At 30.3% G+C, this 24,735-nt stretch overlaps 1 protein-coding gene across 1 annotated transcript in view; it reads right to left on the reverse strand.

The window, feature by feature from the left end:
- The window catches only part of GABA-B-R2 (gamma-aminobutyric acid type B receptor subunit 2), a 192,557-nt gene that overhangs the window by 124,154 nt on the left and 43,668 nt on the right, over positions 1-24,735 (reverse strand). Inside the window, exon 2 of the mRNA XM_012488744.3 lies at positions 23,495-24,729. Coding sequence (XP_012344198.3) covers positions 23,495-23,806 — 312 coding nt within the window. The 5' untranslated portion in view covers positions 23,807-24,729. The remainder of the gene's footprint in view (positions 1-23,494; positions 24,730-24,735) is intronic.

Here is a 24,735-nt window from a genome sequence, read left to right on the forward strand (position 1 = left end):
ATAACTTCAAATTTATCGAGAAATAAACACGTTCGCATAACCAGCCTCTGTTTATATAATAGCAGTCTCTTTAATTCCTGCATCTCTATGATATTCCGTCCGAATTAATAGTTCATATTCAATATTAAAAAATAAGAAAATTTTATAACAGGATCTTACAAAATATTTTCTCAAAAATGTACAAATATTACAAATTTGAAAACAAATTTGCAAAGATAATAATAGTCTAATCATATTTTTAATCGCATTATATTGTTCAGATAATAATAATAACATAATTCAGATATACGTATTTGGGTAATCAGGCATCATATAAATGGAATTTCGTTATACGTGGTTTTTCTCTCTTTGTCCAATTCTTCCAACCTTCTTTTTTTTTTCTTATCTACGATGAACAACTTCCTCTTTTTTTCATATATATTCTTTTCGGATATATCGCATTTTCATAACTTTATCATTATTATTCGAGGGGGAAAAAAAAAAGGAAATATTTCATTCGTTCTTTTCGGGCCAACCCGGCGAGTAATAAATTTTTTCGAATTAGAGAAAAAGGCTGCCAGGATATAACTGTGTTGATTATGTGATAACATAACATCGAAATAAAATGAAGAGATACACGCGTGAGATTATGTTAATTCTAGAAAGGATATGTTGTGCACAATGATTTGTACTGCAAATGAGAAAAGAGATTGAGTTAAGAAGTTTTTTTACAATCGAATCACATTCCAGCCGATGGAGAAGAAAAAATAATATTTCATTCGAAATGTAATTGAATTGTAATTGTATTAATATTATACAATATTAATTTTCATTTAATAATTTTTCCCAAACAAATTGTAAAATATCATTTGATCTTATCTGAAAGAATAAAATTATACATTTCCAGATAAATTGTCGAAAAATAATTTTAACAAACTATCCCCCTCTTACAATATTTTGTGACGTATCAATACTTAGAATACATTATTCTAAGATTTAATAAAATCGAACATTTTATTATACTCTCTTTGTGCTGTCTATATTATAGGAAAAATGAATTAGACTTGATTCTAGACCATTATAAAATACACAGGGCTCTCTATTGAAACTCTTTTTCTGTCTCTCCTTTCCCTATTGAAAAGTGAACTCTCTTTTCCCTATTGAAGACACGTACAACTTCAAATATTTCAATGTATCTCGAAAAATTAAAAAAAAAAAAAAAAAAATGAATACGACATTTCAAGAAGAGCAGAGAATAGGCGCGATTCTCAATATGCAGAAACGTTCCCGGATTAAGTGGAAGGAAGCTTTTCTCCCTTTTCCTTTGAGTCATCGAAGAGAAAGTGTTATAAAGTGCGTGACAGATCAGATCGATTGATAAAGTTTCCTATGCACGCTCCTATAACCTTATGTTCCAACGCTTGTATGATGCAGATATACACACGGAATAACAAAATGCAGAAGCATATCGCATGATTCAGAAATTATAATTTTAAGAGGGAAAAATTTGAAATAAAAATTTTCAAATTAATTAATTAATTATATTATGAAAAATCGACAAAAATTCTATTTTCAATGAAACTTCACGATGTAAAGCAGAATTTATGTATGAAGCAATTTTTTTTTATCGAAATATCACTTTCAAAAATTGTTAATTAATTAATCCTTGAAGTTTCAATTTTTTTTTTTATATATAATTTCGTAACAGATAAAGTAAAAGTTTAAATACATTATAAACCAGTCGGATTTTAATTATTTCCAAAGGCAAAAAAAATGTCGAAACTTTGAGGATTGATTTCATGTTCGGTCGAAAAAATTTTCCATTGAAAATACAAACTTTGCGATCAGAAAATCAATTATACAGATTTTCTTCTTCGAGGGAGTACAAGATACTATAAATAGAACATTAATGTTTTTCTTAAATATGAGTGAAAAGATATCGTGGATCCAGATGGTCGTCGAAGTATTTTGTAATTAATCACAGTTCCATGAAGACATTTTCTCGTGGAAAATTTAAAATGATGAAAAATTTCAATAGAGTTTTCTTAGTGCAAGAATTATTCTTTTAACTCGAGCATTTAACGAACTATTAAAATATATCCATTTTATAGCTCTCCAAAACTGTATTTTGCCAATTTAACCGACCCTCTATCTCAAGCTGAAGCGTAAATATTAAACTTTTCTAAAATACCTCATGTGTGGAGTAAAGTGGAACACTTTAGTGTAGAGTCATAGAGCAGGGTACTAATATACAGAGAAAAATGGAAGTGTGTTTTTTTTCTTTTTTTTTTTTTTTTTTCTTTAATACATATGTATTTATCCTTTCTTAAAATATTTAGATCGAATGATAATACATTGATCGTTAAAATATATTGGCCTACGAAGATTACATTAATATAGAAAAAAAAAAATATATATATATTCGTTTGCTTATATTTATTTATTTTTTTTTTATGCAAAAAAATTATCTCTAAGATTTCTTTTAACCTTAATATTTTCCATATCAAAATTTTAGTTATATACTATAATTAATATAAATTAATAATTATAATAATTTTCGCTTTTTCAAGTGAGCGTCACTCTCTCTTTTTAACAACAGCGATATTTCGATACTTGCAGAAAAGAAAGTCTCACTTTCTTTCAAAAATTAAATTTAATTTTCTGATTGATATAGTCAAATATCTAAATAAAAACTGCAAAATAAATGTTATTTTTGCCTTCCCTTTCTTCCTTTTTTTTTTTTTTCTTCTCTCTCGTCAATACAAAATCAAGCGTCCCAATTTTATCCTATTTTCCCCCGATGGTTTCGAATTGAACACGAATGCAAATAAACGAACGGCACAAACAAATTCACACGTTCGGCGTGTTTTAAATAAAACACGCGATTCATAGACAGGTTTTGAATTTATGTATGCACTTGTAAGGTATGAAGAGTCCACCATTTGTTTTCGACTCTTTAACAGATAACAGAATTTGCATGCGCGTAAAGCATAGCATCCAGCCGTTTCTGGATCTAGCCAGATGGATTAAACGATTCGTGTACACCGCCATTTATTTAAACTTACAACGGTAAAAGATACACCTTTGAGCCAGCCAGTTTTTCTTTCCTTGGAATCGCGCACTATGTAATTTATTCCGGCCTTTTCGAACGAATCGACCTAGCACGTGCTCTCCTCTCCTACGACGCGTCGAATCGTTTGTGCTCGCTGTTTACACTTGTTTTCATTCTCGGCCAATTTTAACTTTAATCCGGTTGCTTCATAACCTTTCGGCTGTATGCACAACACGTTAAACAGAATTCCCTTTTTGTTCTTATTTCGAAGCCTGAACTAAAAAAGAGTTTCTCTCCCTCCTCGTCGGTGTTTAAAAAAAAAAAAAAAAAAAAAAATTCAATACCTATTCGGTGGAAAAAATCATTCACGCCTGACGACGGGCAAAGTTGCGTGAACGTTCAATTTGGCCGAGCACGCGATGACGAGCTTTCGCGAAACGAGCTCGCGAATCGTTCGTTGGAGAATTTTAAAATCAGTCGAACCGGAAATCAGTCGATTTATTCGGCTCGTATAAATGACGGAAGATTTTTTTTTTTTTTTGTTTTGGTAAAGGATTTCGATGTATGTGGATTAATAGAAACAACGTTACCCAGCGCCAACAACACGGATGGCTGTTAGTTTTTTTGCGGTGGAGAGACAATTATATTAGCGAGTTTACCCAGTGGATCGATACTGCACAGTCACTGAGTCAAGGTGAGCTTCCTCTACACTCTTCCTTCTCCCTTCCTTCCCTCTCACTCTCTCTCTCTCTCTCTTGCTCGATCGCTCGATCATACTCCTTTCTCTTTTTTCCTGTCTTTCTTCCCCTTCCTCCTTTCAGCCCGCCGTCCTTCTTCTTTTCTCTCTCGTTTCTATCGAGCTCTTTCAACTACTGCGGTCTTCTAACTACTGCTTCTCGCCCCAACCAGCTACAACAGTGTGTGCCTCGCTAACCGTCGCATTTTCCGCTTCGCTAATTATTATAGTGTTACGGTTACCTATTTCTCAGAAGAAATAGCTTCGACAACTGTGAACGACCACGTCCTCTGTCGTAATCTTAATTAAAAATGAAATTAAGTTTAAAAATAAACAAACGATTCTTACATTTTTTAATTTGATGATTAATTATAATTAATCATTGCAATTAAATTGCTGAAGTTCTTGAAAGAAAAAAATATGATCACGCTTGAATGAATACATCAATCAATCGTGCTGCTTGGCGCAAGATTAAAAGAAAAGAAAATTTCCTTTCTGTTTCGCTCACTCTCGCCTTCGTTAAATTCAAGAGAAGGCTGAAACCGAGAAAATAATATTCCTGGGTCATCTACCTGCTGACAATAGCTGACACGTCATAGACCCGATTTTATCTCTCGGTTAACAAGACACTACTGCAATAGAGAAGACGGACGAATGAAAGCGAAGAAAGGAAGAGGAAGTGTCAGTTGGTGGGGAAGAAAACGAAGTTCGAGTAGCAGATATAAGATAGCGACCACGCGTAGTGAATGACGGTTGTTGGACGTCGAATGATGAGGGTCGAATACTCTGTTCTCTTCCACGATTGCCAGCAGAAAAATTCTCTTAACTCCATGTGCACGAATACATTCTTTAATCCAATTTCTGGCCACTGTCTCTAATTGTAAGTCTCGGATTTGTTGTGTACTATTAGTGGTGAATCCACTTGCAGAAATTCTCTCTCTTTCTCTTTTCTAATAAACACCATAATGCTATTTGTGTTAACCTCTACCTCTGCTACTTATTATTACAGGAATTTATGCTGTAATGCAATTCTCTTTCAACTAATCTTTCTTACAAATAAATGCTTTGACTACGTATAGAGTTAATACATTCCAACACTTTTGGAGAATGAATTCTAGGAGTCAAAATTCTCGATTATTTATTGATGTAATGCAAACTTTAGTTGCTTCTTACTTGCAGATATTTATGTATTTTTGCAAAATTTAAATGTACAAAAATCTAAGAAAAATATGATATAGAAAAAATTAAAAATATTCAAAATGTAGTATGATATTTGATATGATATTATTTCTTTAATCGTATTCATACAAATATTATTTTGCATGAACATTTGCTTATGTATACTTATTATTTGATAAATAAGATTGATATTTTTTTTGTAACAATTTTCATATTTGTCTCTAAAATGTTTTGCGTTTCACGAATATAATAACATCCTGTAAACTGAGATCTCTCTCTCTCTCCTTCTTTCTGCACCGTGATAATACTTTGCACTTTCACAAGAATTCTTTTAAAATGCATTCTTTTCGCTTCTATCGTTTCTTACAAATTTGTAAGTACATCCTCTGACCTGACTTCCGCTATCTTTAGGATAAGATGCAAACTTGGTGGTTATTGATGAGTCTAGTAACAGAGCGAAACGCTTCCTCTTCTTTCTTCTCTCTCTCCTTACAACGATGTATAATTTATCAACTGTAATGTTGTATGTTCGTGGTTCGTTCGTGTGAGAATCAGTCGAAAAGTAAGTTGGATTTAGAACTTTGTGTATTAAGATATAACAAAACTTGAAATATTTTTCAATCGTGAAATATTCGTCTGTTGGAAATTTTATCAATAGTCAAATTGGAAAAAATCCAAATTGTGATTCGTTTTTTCGAGCAAAATGAAAAATGTGACAACAGTCCAAACTTTTCCCGTTGTGATTTACATCGTTTCCGGTACAATGAAGAAAAACTTTTCAAACCAAAGTCAGTTACAGAAATTTTTATATATTTTTACAAAGTTCAATTGATAAATCAAACAATAATAATTCTGTTTAAATGAAATATTATTGAGTATGTAAATTATAATAAATTATACATAGAATGATTTTTTTTATTAATGGAACATCACTTTGAAAGGATGAAATCAATCTTCAATTTTCAGTATTGTTTTCTAAATATAACTTTGTAATTGTAAGTCATGGAGCAAAATTTTAAAAATATTGAAATTTTATCACTTGTTGTCAAGAATATTTTCATTGATGAGATTACAATTTGAGATTTTCACTCGCAAATTTTTCATCAAAATCGCCTTTCATTCTTTTCTAGCGAGTGAATTTCCATATAAAATAGTGTATGAGAACTTTTGTAACTGACTGTCGCGAAAATGATTATTGTAAGTTGGATAGCAATTTTTTTCAACGATGTAATAGAAAACTTGTTACCATGATACGATAAACGTCTCGAGAAAGATAAAGATTATACAGGATTCAAGCAGGCACGGAGTAATTTTTTTTTAATGAAAAAGTAAGAGAGAAAGATTGAATAAAATTTTTTTTATCGGGAAAAATTTTATTTTTGAAAATTTTCCGATCACAAGTGAAATTGGTTAATTCCCAATCGAATACGAATGAATTATCGATATCGGTTATTTTATATAATGAAAATAAGCGAAAAAAATGGAATTAATTTTATCTCGTTTAATTTTCGAAAATGCAAATTTTAAAAATCATAATCAACTTCTTGATTATATACATATTCAATCTCGATTTTCTCAAAGAAACAACATTGAATAAAATTTCATTCTATAAAGGTTATAGAATAACCTCTTAACGATACTTTATTCTTTATCTAATGAAAAATTAGCCAATTTCACTTCTATTTAAAAGTTTCACTATAAAACTTTCTCGAATTTAATTTTCTTTCTTTCTTTTTTTTTTTTTTTTTTTCCTTTCTTCATAAGAAATCATGCTGTGCTCGTTTGTACACATTATTTGACCTGTATAGCCGTGTATACAAAAGTAATTTTCAGATTATACTTTCAAATTTTCAAACTTCTTAATTCATTTAAATCGAAAACACCCGCGCAATTTCGTTATTCTCGACCTCATTTGTTCCATAAATTTCGAATTTTCGCCCGTCCGATTAAGAGAAGTGAAGTAGACTCTTATATATATATATATATATATATAATTTCTTACACAAGATGACATCTCAAATATCTCGCATCTATCAAAAGGCGAGGCAAATATATCTTCATTAACGCGATTTTTATTAAATCATCGTCACGCATACAACGTCGAAACTCACGAACACTGAAAAACAGAAAATCCGAAGATATCACGTTCGAACGTGGATGATATTACCTTGCGAGCGTAGATCGATAAATTCTTGTTTCGATTAAATTATTGTTTCGAAACAATGGAAGAACCGCAAATAACTATGATAAACAGTCGAGGTTGCACTAGGAGGATATACGTATCAACTATAATAGCCACGAATAAACATATATTCCAAGCATTTCGATAATCACTTAACCTAACCTTCAAAATTTTTCACTCGGATTAATTTCCAACTCGTACAAGGTTATGTATAAATTTGTATCTCATACAATCGAGTACGTTCGCACTGTTCATCGATGTAATCGATTATTTCTCCCCGAATCGGTGGATGATCGCACGAATCGATCGATCATCCTTCCTTCTCGTAACATCATTCTCGGATCGCGCACACGCCACGCTCTTTCTGGAGGGCGACACCGGCGCCGATGCGACGCCGCTTTCCATCCTTTCCTCCTCCGTGTATCCGATACGACAGCCTTTGTCGAGGCCCCTCCCCACGCGATACATCTTCCAACTTCGCGACCGACCAACTTACACGTACCAACAACTCAGCTCACTGCCAGTTATGCTTTTGAAAGGCATGAATTGTTCCTCCGTCGAGCGAAATTGATGTTATCTCGAGGCACGCTTTGCAATTTACCACTATAGCAAATTGTTTATCTTCGATCTTTGGAGAGGTTGCCGCGTGGAGGGGCGACTTTGAAGAAAGGATTGTTTGATTCGGGGGCAAATTTGTTTTGACACGGGGCGGGGAATAGACGCGATAAAAGCGATTATTATTTCGGTCCTCGAGATGTTGAGGGGGATTAATTCCGATCAAGTTTAATTTTCCTTATGATACTTGAGGGGGAAGAATTTTTGCTCCGAGTAAAGTAAGGCAAAAATTGTTTGTACGCGTTAAATAAATCCGTGACTGCTTGATCTCCGCGTTTAGTGGAGATACGACGAAACTCGAGCGAGTTCCCTGATTTTTATCTCCATTGCATCAGCTGTGGGAAGCAGAGAGAAGAAAAGAAATATTCTTTCTCGCGATAATTTTATGCAAACAAATAAAAATTATTTACAGATATTTTTAATAGTGAGTAAGAAGGAAATGATTACAGGATGATTAAACGTGAAATTTCTATTTTGTTATTAAAGAATAAAATAGTTATTGTTTGTGTTTTCCATAAAAGTTATGTACTTTTAAATTTTCAAAATCTAGAAAAGATTACTAAATTTTTAATATGTTATAACAATCAATCTGAACTCATTCTAAAGGACCAAATCTTTATTTTCATATATCTGGATTGAATTTTCCTCATATGTTTTTTTGCAAAGTTCGAAATTGAAACTTTTTGATACGAATGTGTTAAACTATCGATCGAAGTAGTTTTTATATCACTTGTTTATTACGAAAAAGCTAGATGTAAGGATATATATTTTTTATTCATTGTAGATTCGCATTCGAGTAAAAATGAATTTTTAAACGAAACATATTAAAGTTTTAACATCCGCAATACTTTCTTTCGATAGAACTATCGGTTGTGGAATTATTGAACATCTTTCGCGTATAATGGATATATATATATGAAATAACTTCAATTTCATTTTAATGATAAAATTTTTACTCTTAGAGATTATTTGTCGAATAAATGGGAAAGTAATGAAATATGGATTAGTCAAATTATTATAAAATGTGTTTTTTTTTTAATACAGCAAGTGCAATGAAATTCACTTTTGAAGAAACTTAAATTAATCATAGTTGTAAGTATTAATAATTAAATAGGATATTTACGTTAATAGAGATATGCAGATATCATTTTAATTTTTTTTTTTATTTATTTATTTATTAAGTGAGTGAGAAAATTAAAATTTTAAAGAGATGATATGTGTAATGGAATTTATATTTCAGTAGATTTCCATCCCATAAAAATAATACATTATATTCTACTTTACTTAAAATATGATAGATTTGTGACTTGAATCTATTGTTTATTCAATCAGAGATTCAAAACTTGAAATCTATTATATAAAATTTATTATAAAATTTATCCAAAAATGCAAGTAATTAATAATATTGATAAAAAAAACATTCTGTCAGAATAAATTTTTCTTCAAATTTTATAACTACATATAAAATAATTAATATTTTTTATTAATTATAATTAATTATAATTACTTATTTATTATTTCAAAGAAAAAAAACGTGATGAAAATAAAAATTATATACTGCATTATCCTTACTTATATTCCATTCGAAATACAACATTGGACCTGGAACACAGATTTTCAATTATGATTTTTATTTAGATGAAACTTTCAGCTTTCTTCGAAATCAATTTTCATCTCAATTTTTATTTCAATATTTTCGAAAAAGTTATCGTGTGATAAAACAGATTGAACTCTTCTCGATCGATTTTTTGATTAAAAAATTAAGTATTATTATTATTTCATATAATTCATAAGTGAATGAACCGCGATTCGTTTATCTATTCCATTCAATATTGATTGATTTTATTTGTATTCTTAAATACGATGGAAATAGTAGGCGATATAACTATGACGATTAAATCTCCAATATTTTCCAAGTATTAGGTATAGTTTTCCAATTTTCTGTTCCTTATTTCTTCCGTCTTCATTTCATTATTAATCATTTAATAGGAAATTTAAATTATTTCCACATCTCATATGTAAATTATTAATAATTTAGAAATTCCACGATTATTAATAATTTAGATTTAGAGTTACGCATCGATAAATATCGCGAAATTTATTTACAATGTAACAATTACATTACAAATCTCCTTTTAACGAATACATTATATTTCTACTTATTTTTATATAAATTCCCATTTACATGAAAACTAGAATAATCAATAATTTGTAATTTCAGAAATTTTTTTAAAAATACCTCTCCTCCAAAATTTAAATTTTGAATTGTCCCATTATCAACGATCCCACGAGAATTCGTCGTTACGCAATGCAAGCACAAAATTTGCCGCGTATTTTTAAATCATCCTTAAATTCACTTGGCTGAAAACTTGCTCATTTTGAACATGTCTCGTAATTTATCCATTGGAGAGGAACGGTCTGAACAATTCATGTCCGATAACAGAAATATATACGAAAAAATGCGAGGAAAATATGTTTGTTAAACTGCATATCTATTTTTTAACGAAAGTTGATTTCTCTTCATTCTTTTCTTTATACGAGATACGTATTCTCATAATATAAATTTTACACAGTTATAATTATAATTGATTAAAAGATGATTTTGAAATCAATTTTAAAATTAATTCCTATCAACATTGATAATAACATTTCTATATCAGAATTTTGTCGTGAAAAAGAAAATACAGTAGACGTCTCGTTTCAACGTATTCTAAACTAATTACAAATTTATCCACTGCAGGGATTGGCACGATGTTGTGAAACGCGTTCGAGAAACAATTGCGATCCGTGTTCGATAACGGAAATGCATTTTTCAGCGTTAACAACGGGAAATTTTTACTCGAATGCTGTTTCGCCTAACTTTAAAATATTAAATTCAATATTCTGAAACATCGAATTGCGAACACTATATTTACCATTACCACACACGCGATACGGCTGATACGTTTATAGCATCAGACTTTCAAACTTTCGATATTTGTCGGTTTTTCGAAACTTTCCTTTTATCGAAGTGATTCGCCCCACGAATTGATATTTCCAGCAAGTGGCTGTTGCAAAATCGTTCCAGTTAACTTTTCCTTTCATTAAAGTGAATTCACAAAGACGAATCTGATAGATATTGGTAGAAATCAAAAACGTCGGAGGATCGAAAAGTAGAAATTTCAATCGACAAATCAATGAACTCGATCAAGAAAATTTAAACAGATTTTAAAACACGTAGGTCATTTTTCGATTCTCCGTGTTTTATTGCAGATGTGGCCACTCAGTGAGAGCAGCGCCACCTTCATCCGCAAAAGAGATATTCTAACAAATGCAAACAAATATCGACCGAGAATGTGACTGCGTTATAAATCACAATGGATTTGTTTAATCCTTTTTTAATTTTATAAAATTCCTTAATCCATAATTAGTAGTCTAATTTTTAGTTTTTAAACCTGGAACGTTTGATTTCTTCTCTTTTATTTTGGATGGAGGGCGCTGCAGTATCTCTCGAGCCGCCATTTTTATTATCGCACGCTTCGACATTTTCAATAATACCGATCTTGGAAATTTTTCTTTTCTCTAATTTACTAAAATGAATATTTTATGACAATTGTTGCAAATGTTTAACAATGGATCAGTTCAAATACTAGAGAAACGAAACGAGGGAAATTGCCATAAATCGAATAAATAACAGAAATATCTTTGAATTAAAATTTAAGAATTGTTCGATTGTTTTATCACGTAAGCGAAATTGTTATATTATCTGTTAATCGTAATTTTTTACGATTGTTAAAATTTAATTAGTTCTTAACTTAACACTCTTAAATCGAGAATTCAATAATCTAAAATTAATTAAGAAGAGAGTTAGTAAAGTATTAAGCAATAAGAATATGTAAAAATATAATATTTGATGAAAATTTTTTATTTTATCCTTGCATCCCATACGACTTTAAAAATACAACCTTCTTGAAGAATTGTAGAGACGCAAGTTTTTGGAGAACATTATCCGTCAACGCGATTTAAAAAACTGCAAGCTTTTTGTTTGAAGGGCAGCAATTTTTTTTTCTCATCTTTCTTTAATTACGCTGCTTCAAACCATGATTATGAAAATGTGAGGGAAAAAACGAAGGAGAGAAAAATCATGATTGTTAAAATTTTCTTGCAAAAACCCAAAAATATCATTCGATCGTCTTAATTTTCCAAATAATTTTCCTCCCTCTTATCCTTCTTATCCAACCTGATCCTTTTCCTTTTCCTTTCTTTCTCAAAATCGCCGACTCACCCTCACCGATAATTTATCTCGTTCAACGATTCAATTCCGTGAATATCACTTTGGAATGGAATTACACAGGTAAATGATTCTATAACGAATAACGGATAACGAGGATATCGATTTATTCCTGTCCAGGGAATACATTCTATTCCAATTCCAATAATAATATGCGTATATTTATACAAATAATCATTAGCAGATAAATATACAACTTGAATAATAACAAATAAAGTGCAAGTTTTGACCAAGTTTATTTATAACTAACCCCTTCCTCCTGTACAATGAATATATATCCAGGCATATGCAGGTAACGTGTTCTCCCTGTAACGCGTTAAAAAAGGGGAAGAGGTAGAATAGGATAAAATAAAAGGATATTTTTTCTGCTTTCTGCGGAAGATCAGAAGGCAAAAAAAAAAAAAAAAATTTAAACGCCGCTAAAAGTTTTTTAAGCGAAGCTTGGATTATTAGAAAACTTTTATGAAACTTCTTGGTTAAAAAAAAAGTAGAAGGAGAAGAGAGAACACCAATGAGAATAATTCCTCGTTTCGTCCAATAGATGGGGCGAAGTTCGTATTTTTAAAAACCGAAGCGAAAAAGAATGAATTTTAGACCGAAATTATAAAAAAATTGTAAATCGATCGATATTTCGTTTGTGTTGAAAGAAGAGAAACCGAGTCCGAAACTGATAAAATTAACGAAGTGTCATCGAGCGAAAGCAACGATGACATTTCGTTTTATCCGCCCGTTTTACTTTACCTCGCCTCTCCTTAATTATCCCAGAAAGCCCAATGGACGACATATCAGATAAATTTGACCTTTTTATTTCACTCAACTCTGTTTATCCATTTATCCAAATAATAGCATAGTGCTATAAAGCAGTTTATAATTAAGTATGGGCGCAAAGAGGATAAAAGTAATTCGAGGCTTTCCAATGTTTTCAGTGAGATCATTATCGGTCAGAGGTGTGGAAATCCGATGGAAATTTTATCTCGGCCGCAATTGCAATTATAACTTCACTCGGATGCCGTATTGAAACTATAATAATTACAATAACGGCGAAACATTGGGATAAAATTCCTTGCTGAACCGGCAAGTCCTCGGTATTAATACGCATAATGAAGTTTAACTATGATTATCGGAACTCCTATTACACGTTCAATGCGAAGGTCGATCCAGTTAATCGAGCAGATGCGTGTATTTGAGCGATTTCCGTTTTAATGGATTAATTGTCGAAACTTCGATTGACTGAATTACTCGATTACCCTGATGGTGTTATCCGATATGATGAAAGTAAGGAAATATATTAAGTATTTATAAATAATTCTTAATGTGATATCGAGTGATAGTTTTGATTCTTATGTAAGTTTAATTATTATTGTTTTATCGGAATAAAAAATATTTAATATTTATCTGGTTATAATAAAATTTTGGTTAAAAATAATTTTATTTGGAGTAATTAATTAAAGAATAATTTGATACGTCTTTACACGAAGAATCTGAAAGGATCGATTGTGCGAATAAATTTGAGACAAGTTGATGAAATGCTTATAAAAATGAAAAATAGAAAAGAAAAATAAGATAGAAGGAGTGAAGGTGAAATTGAATGATATCAAGTGGCCTCGAGTGATAGTTTATTCTTATGTAAGTTTAATTATTATTGTTTTATTGGAATAAAAAATATTTAATAGGAATATTTATCTATAAGTTATAATAAATCCTTTCTTTTCGAAATAAAAATAATTTTATTTGGAGTAATCGAAAATTAATTAAAGAATTTGATGCGAAGAATCTGAAAGGATCGATTGTGCGAATAAATTTGAGACAAGTTGATGAAATGCTTATAAAAATGAAAAATAAAAGAAAAGACCGAAGAAATAAAATATCAGAAATTGAATAAATAATGATGAGGTGTGTTGCATAATTGATAATGATATTGGATATTGGATATTGGATTGTGGAACAAGTAAATGAATGGAATTAATTTAATAAGAATAAAAATAATGTAAAAGAAAGGGAGGGAAAAAAAAGGATTCAGTAGCAATTTTATTGCATGCTGAGGAAGCATGAGTGAAATAATAATAATGGAGAATAAGAAATGAGAATGAGAATTAATATTGAACTGTTAAAACACACTGTTAAATTTTGCTATCCGTTTAATATTGATATCCATAAACTGTTTCACAAATTTATTCGTGTCAAGTTTGCATTTAGATAACAAAGATTGATTTATTGTAATTATAAAAAAAAATATAATTAAATCTGTAATTTAGTAATCGATTAATTAAAAAACTTACGATTGAAGAAATAATTAATAATTGTAGAAAAATTGATATGATCGAAATCAATCGTGAATTTTTAATTAAAAAAATTAATCATCGTAAAATTGATTGATTAAGTTAAACTCGAAAAATTGACTCAATTTAATCGATTAATCTTTAAATTAATCGCTTCGAAGCTGTAAAAATGCGGTTAAAAAAATAATTTTTATTCTTAATTATTTATTCATATAAATACGAGCGTGTATTTTTTATTAAAATAGAGTATATAAGATTAACAAAATGGAATTTATTTATTTAACGAAGCGTGTAACGAACTCTTTTTAATACTCTTCGACACAAATTTCCCTTATCGACAATTATTATAAACCAAATAACAATAACGATTATCGACGACAAAAAATGTTCAGTCAATTATCGTCAATTACTTGTTTAATTAAAATCAATATTTTTTTAAACACGCGACTTTTTGAAAAATCTCCTTTACAATTATTCATTATCTTCTTTTATCTATTCTCTATTAACATTTTTCATTCTTGATTATTATGAAACGATAAATTATTCTTTTTTTATGCAAATAATTTTATAAACTAAATTCATAAACCTTCAAATATCTTCATATCTTTACAATTTACAATTCGTATTTTCGTACAGAGTTTTCTATCTAATTTCCAATCCAAATTTGTTCAAAAAAAAAAAAAAGAATTCTTATTGTTAATAATAAAAATTTAATTCTTTTACATTTTTTTCTAATCCTTTTTAAACAATTTTTATTACCTATTCTTTATTTCAAAATACATAAAAAAAAAAACTTGTTTCGAAATATGCAAATTTCTTCCCTCAACCATCACATTTTGTACAGAACCAACAGATATCCTAATCAAAACATTAACGAAAAATATCGAGTCGCTGTTCGTTGTTTTAGAATATTGGAAAAAAATGTTGCAGCACGTCATAATTCCATAAAACGCCGCTTTAAACGCCGAGGTTCGTTCTTCATAAATCTCTCGCGAGTGATTGCGTTTTCTTTTGCTGTCAAGTCAGTTTGCCGGAAGTCGAGGAACCGTTACAAAGGGAAAACGAGATCGAGGTAAATGAAACTGCGGGCAAAATGATGACACCGAATATCCGACTTTCACCACCACCCTCCCCCCTCCCCCCTCCCCTTCTCCCCCCATCGACGACTGGAGGAAAAATTGGCGAAAAACCGGATAAAACGATCCGGGAATTTTCAAGGGGGATTGCTTTTACCCAACTGTTTGTAAACTGCCATAAACGAGGTACGAAGTCCAGATTTATGAAGCTCTCGTGAATGAAAGCAAACTCTAAGGGAAAGGGTCTCATCGGCTCTTTAGCCGAGAAATCGTTCGCATCCTTGAAAAATATCCGGTTAATTGGCATACCAATTTACCAATGCTCGTATATATATTTAACCTTTGAGGCGTACGTTTGAAGATTTATCTATTATTTCATTTCGTTCCATTTTGTATGTAAAGATGATACAAGGATCACAGTGGAAATTATTTGGAGAAATAATTCGTATTTACGAATTAATATTTAAGAATTTATAGTTTTATAATTTCGTAATTAATGCATTGAAATAATTTATAATCGAAAATATTTTCTATCCATTATGATTTTTTGGTTTTGTCATTTGTGCCCGTATCAGAAATATATGACATTGATATAATTTGGATTTCTATTGAAGTGTAAGTGAATATTAATGTATTCACATCTTTAAATGAGTCAATCGTTTCTGAGTCAAAATAAATAGAAAAAATGGTATGTAAAAATATTGATTGAAGTTTATTTATTATTATAAACTAGAAATATAATTCAAGTTTGCAAGTTTAATGTAAAGTAGAAACAAAATGCAAAAAAACCTCACTTCAATTCTATTATAACTTGATAAGTAAGCCTCAACTAATATTTTTGTGCTTCTAGAATCATCACTTCAAATCATCCTATATACGAATATATGAACGCGTTAGAGTACAAAAGACTTTAGATAATTATATCATATATTATTTTTCGAGAAAATGTAATGTAAGTTTATTCAAAAATTTTACACTTGAACGATTCTTTTTTATGGAAGAAAAATTGGATTTTTAAATGGATAAAAAAACAATAATATTACAAATAAAATAAATTCATCATATATAAAACATATATTCTTTGGTTTTATTAACCAAATAATAAAATAATTTTCACAGAATTAAAAAGATATCGAACTTTGTATTTAATTTTCATAAAAAATTGCCACTTTGCAAAATACTTTATTACTTTATCTTAAATTTTTTAAATCCAAACAAATTTCTTCTATTCGTTTTTATATTTAAGCAACAATTTGTATTAAGGCAAAAATTTCTTATTTTCTATACGCTCTAACGTTTTTTACTTAAATATATTTAAATCTTTTTTATACTTTTTGTCCAATCGTGTATATTTATTCATAAAATTCAAAGTTATATTTTTTACACTTAAAAATCATATTAACGAATGGATCGAACGATTCGAATTTGCAAGAATAGCAAAAACATCGAATTTCTTCGAAGCATGAGTCTTGGAACGGGTGGAAACATTTTGAGAGCCGTGGAATTAATGAATTAATGTCGCCGGGAAACGGTGTCGACAGCGTTAAACGACACGATAAACTTTCAACGAAGGCTAAGAGCATTAAGTGCTCTCTTTTTATATCGATTAACATCGTTAGCGGTAAGCGTTGGTTATTTTCAAAGACGAAAGCTTGGTAATTGTCTATTGACACTTTTCACGATTGAAACAACAACGTTTTTCAAAGAAACGATCTATTTTGATCTTTCATTCTCTTGCGAATCGAATAATAAGTTTCAGATTTCACGGATTTCTTTTTTTTTTTTTTTCCATTTATCACACTCCGTTTCTAGTGATCTAATAAAGAATAACGAATACGTATTTTTTATACGATACATTCCAGGAAATGAAAATTATATACGAAATAGGAACGAGTATTTTTTTTAACGTTTATACTTTAGAAAAAGTATTCGCGATTCAGAGGCGAAGAATTTCTTGAAATATGTACAAACAGTTTCTTATTTTACGCTCAAAAAGGGTCGAACGCTTTGAAAGAACGTGTCTACAGAAATGAGGAATTTCAGAGACACGTTTATCAGATCTCTCCCTCCTCTCGTTTAACGCGTTTCTGCTTTTCGTGTATTTCGTGATATTTGTTTTCTAGATTCCCGCGTTTAAACATCTTTTAAATATCTTTCGATGAACTTCTAAAAAATTTACCTCCCCCACGGTTTCAATCAATCTCGAATAATTAAGTTGTTGAGAACATTATTTTTTTATAGCTTTTTTTTCTGTTAAGCATATATGTATAACAATTTTATAAAAAGTTATTTAAATTTTCGCGTAAAGAATTATAAAAAGCTTTATTATTTATTTTCTACCAGGAATTATAATTTTTTGAAAAGATTTCAAAAATTCTTTTTGGTCCAATTTCAAAAATTCTTGTTCTATTTTAAAGAATGATCGAATATTTTTTAATCAAAGATTGTATTTTCTCATAAATATTTGTGATATTTAAAACGTGTCCAAGTTTGATACATGTATTACATTTTGCACACAACAATAATCTCGTGTATAGCTAAGACAGATTGCAATGCGTAACAATTGTTCGTTAACATTTATGAAATACAGTAGAAGAAAGTGTGGAATTGCATAATGCCACACGAAGCCAAGAGAAAAATTGGTCATTGATTTGACGACTAAAAAGAGTAAAAAATTAAAATTTGTTCACTAATTATCGTTAAAATCGTTTAAAATTAAGTTTAATCGTTTTTTTTTTTTTTTTTTTAGATATTGATTTAGTTTCTTTATCACTTTAAAAAAAAAATAATTTCAAAATATATCTTCCTGTATTATTTTCATTTTTACTTTTATACTTATTTTTCAAATTTTCTTTAACCGTATTATACGAAGGCAGTAGCGCAATTTTTAGTTCGTGAAAGTACCACATTGAACGATGCGCTACTGTACACAATTGCGTGTGAATATTCATTAGCGCTCGGTCATGAAGTTTTTCACGGAATTTATATTAAAATAAATAAATTCGAACGAATGTGAAATAAATTTATTGAAATAAATTGAAAAAGAATTATATTAATTTTCTTTTTTCAGAAGAATATATTTTATATTTTCTTTCAATTATTTCTTTTCGATCATTCTCTTTTATCATTTTAATATTTATACGAAACCAGAGATATTTTGGACTCGGGTCGGATCGGAAAACATCGGGCAAGATCGGAAAGTTCTCGAATATACGTATCTTTTCAGGATCCCAGCAAAGATATCCGATTGTACATATATCGAGATCTCGAAAACGATTCGATTGCACGGATGTTTTATATTTTTACAATACAGCGTTTATGTATAATTTTACATGCAATTTGTATAATTTGTTATTATATTCTTTCTGCACTCCAAAAATTATTCCATTACACAAAGATCATCTTTTTTCACAAGATTTTAAGCTATAAAAAAATTGAATCGATGTCGAATAAAATGTACATCACCAATTGTAGATTTTTAAAAATTGCATAGCAGTTCCTATAAGCTTGACATTAGATATATTTGAAAAATTTTTTATTAAATTAACTTTACTTCTCAACAAAAAATTAAAAAGTTCGGATAGTATTAAAAGATAGTATTAAAAAAATACATATATATTTACGAAATAATTGAAAATTGATAAAAATGTCATCTCATGTAATTCTGTTCAATAAAAGAAATAATAAAAAATTTTCTCGCCACTCGACGAACGAATTGTTTTTCACAGCAAGAAATATTATAATTTAAACCTAATCTGTTAAAAAGTTATTGGAAAATATAAAAGAAATTTGTCTTTCTTTTTATTTTGTTTTGTTCCTGTTGTCCAATTATATGTATATACTTTTGCGATCTAGATATGTTCGTGCGCAGTCGGGTATTTTCGGCATCTCGATATGTTTACATGCAATAAGATAGAAGCTCGCCCGATCTTGCCCGACTTCTGCCGACCTATAGTTCGGGAATCCCATAATTTCACAAATCCGCACATTCCTAAATTGAAATCTGATTTTACGAGAATCTGTTATAGGCAGCCACATTCTTGTCTGGGTCAACTAATAGAGATAAATAGAGCAATAGAGCAATTTATTGAAATATAATTATCCAAGATATAAGTTGCAATTTTTCGATTAATTGGTATAGGTTAGGTTAAACAAAAATGTGGCTGTCTATGCCAGAATCCAGAGAACATATATACATATAATAATAATACATAACGTGAAAAATAGTTTTATAATGATATTCTTGACAAAATATTTCCGGTAAGAAAGTAACATTTCGAGTTATTCAATTTATGCTTTTATAATAATTAGATTTCGTCACGTATGGAAGATTGTTAAAAACTTTATGAGGTGCGGAATTTTTAGAAACCTATTAACCTATATACTTAAAAAGACAAGTGTGACGTTCATATAAAAATTCTTCTTATATCGATCAGAATCGAATAATTATAAAATTAGATCCAGATATTTGGAGAGTATTAAAAAGGGAACCGATCGATGGAGCGTATCAAATGTTCTTTATGTTTTTCCATGCTCGCAAATAACTTATATTTTCAAACGTTTCGCGAGAAGAAGATTGACGGTAAGAGAAATCATATTAAAAGTCGTAAAGATTAAAATTTTTTCCTGTATCCGTTTTTCAATCGAAATTGCACTCAATATTTTCGATTTATCCTTGCTCTTAGAACAATCTCCATACACAATTATTTTATCATTATTCAGTCGAGATTCAATTTTTAAACTCGATTTTCCTTAAAAGCGAGACTTTAAATTGAAAAAAATTTATTTTTTCATTTATTTCACATTTTAACATCATAACATTATTGTATCACGTTTCCTATAGAATTCTATATAAATTCATTACGTTATATAATGTATCGGTGTATATTTTCTATTACATAAATGTAAAACGAAATTATTATACATTATTATTCGACACAAAAGTGTCTCCATACTTTCAAGATTAAGTCCCAAAATTAATTAATCGAATTAATTTTTGAAATATCTTATATCTCTAATTGTATCTCAAAGGGAAAAGAATTTTTCAAATATATTAATAATCTTTGAAATTAAACCAAACGAATATATTAGATTAAAGAGAATGTTTAAAAAAACACTATTTTCTTCTTAATTTTTTTTTTTAAGAATTTAAGGTATTTATGGATCAACCAATTTGTTAAAATTTAAAAATAAAATCTTACGTTATTGCATGCTTATATTTATTTTATCCTTTTCCTATCTTCGTTTAAGCACGAAATTCTGTCACTTTCTTTTTTTTTTTTAAATCTTTTGCAAAAACTACATAAATGCATGCAGGCTGTCACGTTGAAAAATTCACACAACAATTAATTTGCCTTCAACAGAGAGAAAGAATAGAAAAATACATTAGTATTTTTATTCTTAAACATTAAAACATTCGTCGCGCCTTGTAAATTTAATCATCGTCATCGATACGATACGATATAATTGTAACCTAATCACGAAGCTATGAATAATCCTTTGTTCCTAATTCCTTCTATAAATCTCTCTACCTTAAGGTTTTTAAAAAAAAAACCTTTCTCCTCCCATCTCTTCAAGAGCGTATTCAAAAACCACGATTTAAACCACGATTGTCGTAATTTTAACTTCCTCCCTCGTCCATTCGCTGTTGACACGTTTCACTGTCAATGCGAGAAGACCGAAAGCAACGCGACGATATTAGATCGATCCTCGATATTTTTCCACCAACTCGTATATATACACGGATAAATTGATTTTACATTCTGTGCACAGATAGGTTTTTCGTTAATATTTAAACCGTGCTGAATGTAATAAATATGCGTACAATGGAAATAAATTAAACGAGTAAGATTCAGGGGTTAATTTGAACGGGATGCATGAATCGTGCGATGAAATTGTTCACACGAAAATATTCCGTAAAGCCTAATGATTCCGTAAATAAAACGTTCAATCGAATATCTACATTCGCCAGAATTTTCCTTTCATTCGAGTTTTCATTCGTTATTGTTCTATTTCACTGTTTCAAGTCGAATTATCGATCGAATCTCGAGGGTGTAATTCAACATGATACAATCTCGATTTCGTATACAAATCTTACGTTGAACTCGTATTGTTTGCCATATTTATGGATGCATATATGTATCGAATATATATATTATTTGCAGGGGCAGAAATTGTTAGCAAAAATAGCAAATAATACGAAATTCATTAAAAATAAAATCTGCATGTTACGATGTTACATAAATATCGAATGCAACATACAATTGTTAAAGAGTTTTTGGTCAATCAATCTGGTGTGAAGTAAATAAAAAATGCATAATTAAAATTTTTTTTTTATTGACGAGAAATTAATGAAAAAGTAATATATTTAATTGGACGTACATTCGATAACTTTTAATATTAACGCATAGAAAAATATAGAATGATACAAGAAGAATATTATTTTAAAAAATAATATTTATTTCTTGTTGAATTGACAATTATGATTATATGTTATATTCTTTTTCCATTTTAATTTGATTAATTTCTTTCAATTACAATTTTATTTTCTTTCATAAGCTATTCATAAGCTTGAATTATTATTCTTTTTTTTTTTTTTTTTTTTGCATTTACGTCATATGAAATTGATTTAACATTCTTACGAATTTTATTATAAATTTATATATTTTAATATTTTACATATACAAATTTATGATATTTTTAAAGAATTTCGTATTGCAAAATACGTGACAATTCTCAAAAATGTAATATTTGAAAAAGTAGGCAGATTGGAAATGAATTTTTTCGTTAGAATCAATATAATTTTGACAATAATACATCACAAAATCATTTAAATTTTAATTTTTTCTGTTTGAATTATCGAAGCTCGATTATTCGTGTATACAATATAAATATATACACGAAGAAATTCGAGAAAAATATATTTGTTAAATTAATTTAATGCTATTTGTTACGTTACGTTGTATCTATTTTTAACGAAAGTTGATTTTAATTTCTTTTCATTCTTTTGTTGATGTTGCTTTTATATGCAATAACAATATTGACATCAACTTTAATAATATTTCTATATCAGAATTTGTGGTAAAAGAAAATACGTAGATTTTCATTTTAACAATTAAAACAATTTTTTGAATAAGAATAATTGTATAAACTAATTATAAATTACGAAATATTTCATCTCGTTCATCTAAAAAAAAAAAAAAAAAAATCTATCGTTCGAAATTTTAATTCTTTCGTCAGCAATTATTGACACCAAATTGATTGTTATATAATATAAAAAAGAATAATTTACTGCATTAACAGTGTAATCGTAAAAGTTTTCATATAAAAAATAATTTGTTTAATTTATCACGTAATCATATAAAAAGTATTTTATTCATCATCGATATATAACAGCCATGCTGCTTGTCAAAGAACTGCAATTTCTTTCCGTTTAAATTGTTTTGCGAGAGAACGAAATAGAGTTATGACAACTTGACAGTTGAATATAAAGGAATGCATTAAAGTATTCCAATTCATTTTACAAAGTTTGTATTTCAACGAAAGTGTGCAGTTTGACATTACTTTTCTGGATTATACTTTCATTTTCATCGAAATGATCATTATAGATCGTTTCAAACGGAAAGAAAATTCGTTTTTTCAAAGTTTTAAGAAAATCGTAGGAAAGTAACAAACTTCGATCAAAAATAATTTTCACAGTGACGATGATAATGATGATATTAATTATTTCTTCTACAAAATAATACAATCTATTTGCTTTTAAAGTTATGTAATAAAATTACAATATAAAATACAAATATTCGTATTCCGAATATATCGATCGATTGTTAATCGTGAAACGACGAAATTCACTCTCAAAGTTTCAACATTCTTTCACAATTCTAATCTTGGAAGTATCTTTTACAATAAGCTAATACCGGAATATCAAAATCTAAACAAATATTACTAAACCTTCTAAAAAAGTATCAAAACTTTAAGAATCCATATTTATATATGAACTAACCTCGACATTAAACATAATATAATACCGTTATATTGAAAACGAGCACTAAAGTATGCTATCTCTAACATTCCGAAAAATTACGTACGTAAAAATAAAACCTTTCGAAACTACTTATTAATCTTACCTCCGTGTCGTTCCACCACATGTGCAGCCGATAATTCCTGAGGACGATCCGATCCTCGTTGATATGATCGACGGCGAGCTTGACCGAGGGCATTACGCCGCGGCCGATGTGGCTCTCGGGCACGTGGGGTCCGAAAGGGAAAAATCCAGCGATGTATACGTCCCTTTTCCTCGCTCCGCCCAGATTTATCGGCCTTTGACCGGCACAATCCCTCATCCCATCGATCCAGAAAACGAAGGCGCAGAAGTAAGCGACCGTCAAAATGCCGGGCAAGTATCGCCGTTGGACGAACGTCTCCCCTCCAACAACCATCCTGGCGGCCTCTATCCGAAACACTTTCTCGACTGTTCTTCTTCTTTCTCTTCGTCACTTTTTAATTATGGCTTTATTATTAAACCCGGCCTCGAGCTCGGGCTAATCTCTCGCCCCGAACGGTGACTATCTCATTGCGCGCATTTGAAAGCGTTTGACTCCTCCTCCCCCTTAAATTTAATTGCGAATCGAGAGGCAAGTTAATTGACTGTATCGAGTCGACGCGAGGTACACGCTTCACTTCGCCCCCCGCGCTGCCCCATCCTCCAATCGTTCCTTCTTATGCGTACGCAACGTCGAGACCGAGTTGATCGAGAACCTTCGCGCGGATAGGAAGGTGTTGTGATCGGGCGATCTCATTCTCGGTTATTATCCGGACACAAGAGAGCAGGGAAACGAATAACGAGCTCATCGACGCGAACTGAGCATCCATCCCTCCCGGTTACCATTCGAGGGACGTTCCTTTAACGTTGTTCGAACGTTCCACGCATTTCCGTTTTCTCGTCAACTGTTGTTGCTCGCGCCGTGGTTGCTGCTCGCGATACCGGTGGTGGCGCTGGTGGCGGTGCCGCCATGATCGTTGCTTCCGCGCTTCTGGCTCCATCTTTTTCGTTTTCGCTCGACGTGAAATCCTTACCGAGGCAAGAAGGGTGACCGCGTTAAGCGTGTTAACCGAGTCTTGGTAGGCTTAGTAGGCTTCTTGGTGGCGAGAGAGAAAAATAAAGTAACTCGTCGCTGGCTATTATTAGGGAATTAAATAGACGAGTCGCGGCAGACTCGTTCGTTTTAATCGATCTCGTCAAAAATTACGAAAGTGATTTGTCGATTTTCTCTTTCGCGTAATTGGGGTAATTGTCATCGTCCGTCATCGTTGAATCCATTGTTGAGTGAAACGCTGCTTGTCAGGAAATCGCGTACCGGATCTGTAA

The sequence above is a fragment of the Apis florea genome, unplaced genomic scaffold (assembly GCF_048593485.1).
Source record: "Apis florea isolate Af1SG1 unplaced genomic scaffold, ASM4859348v1 contig_2274_pilon, whole genome shotgun sequence".
Lineage (NCBI taxonomy): Eukaryota > Metazoa > Arthropoda > Insecta > Hymenoptera > Apidae > Apis > Apis florea.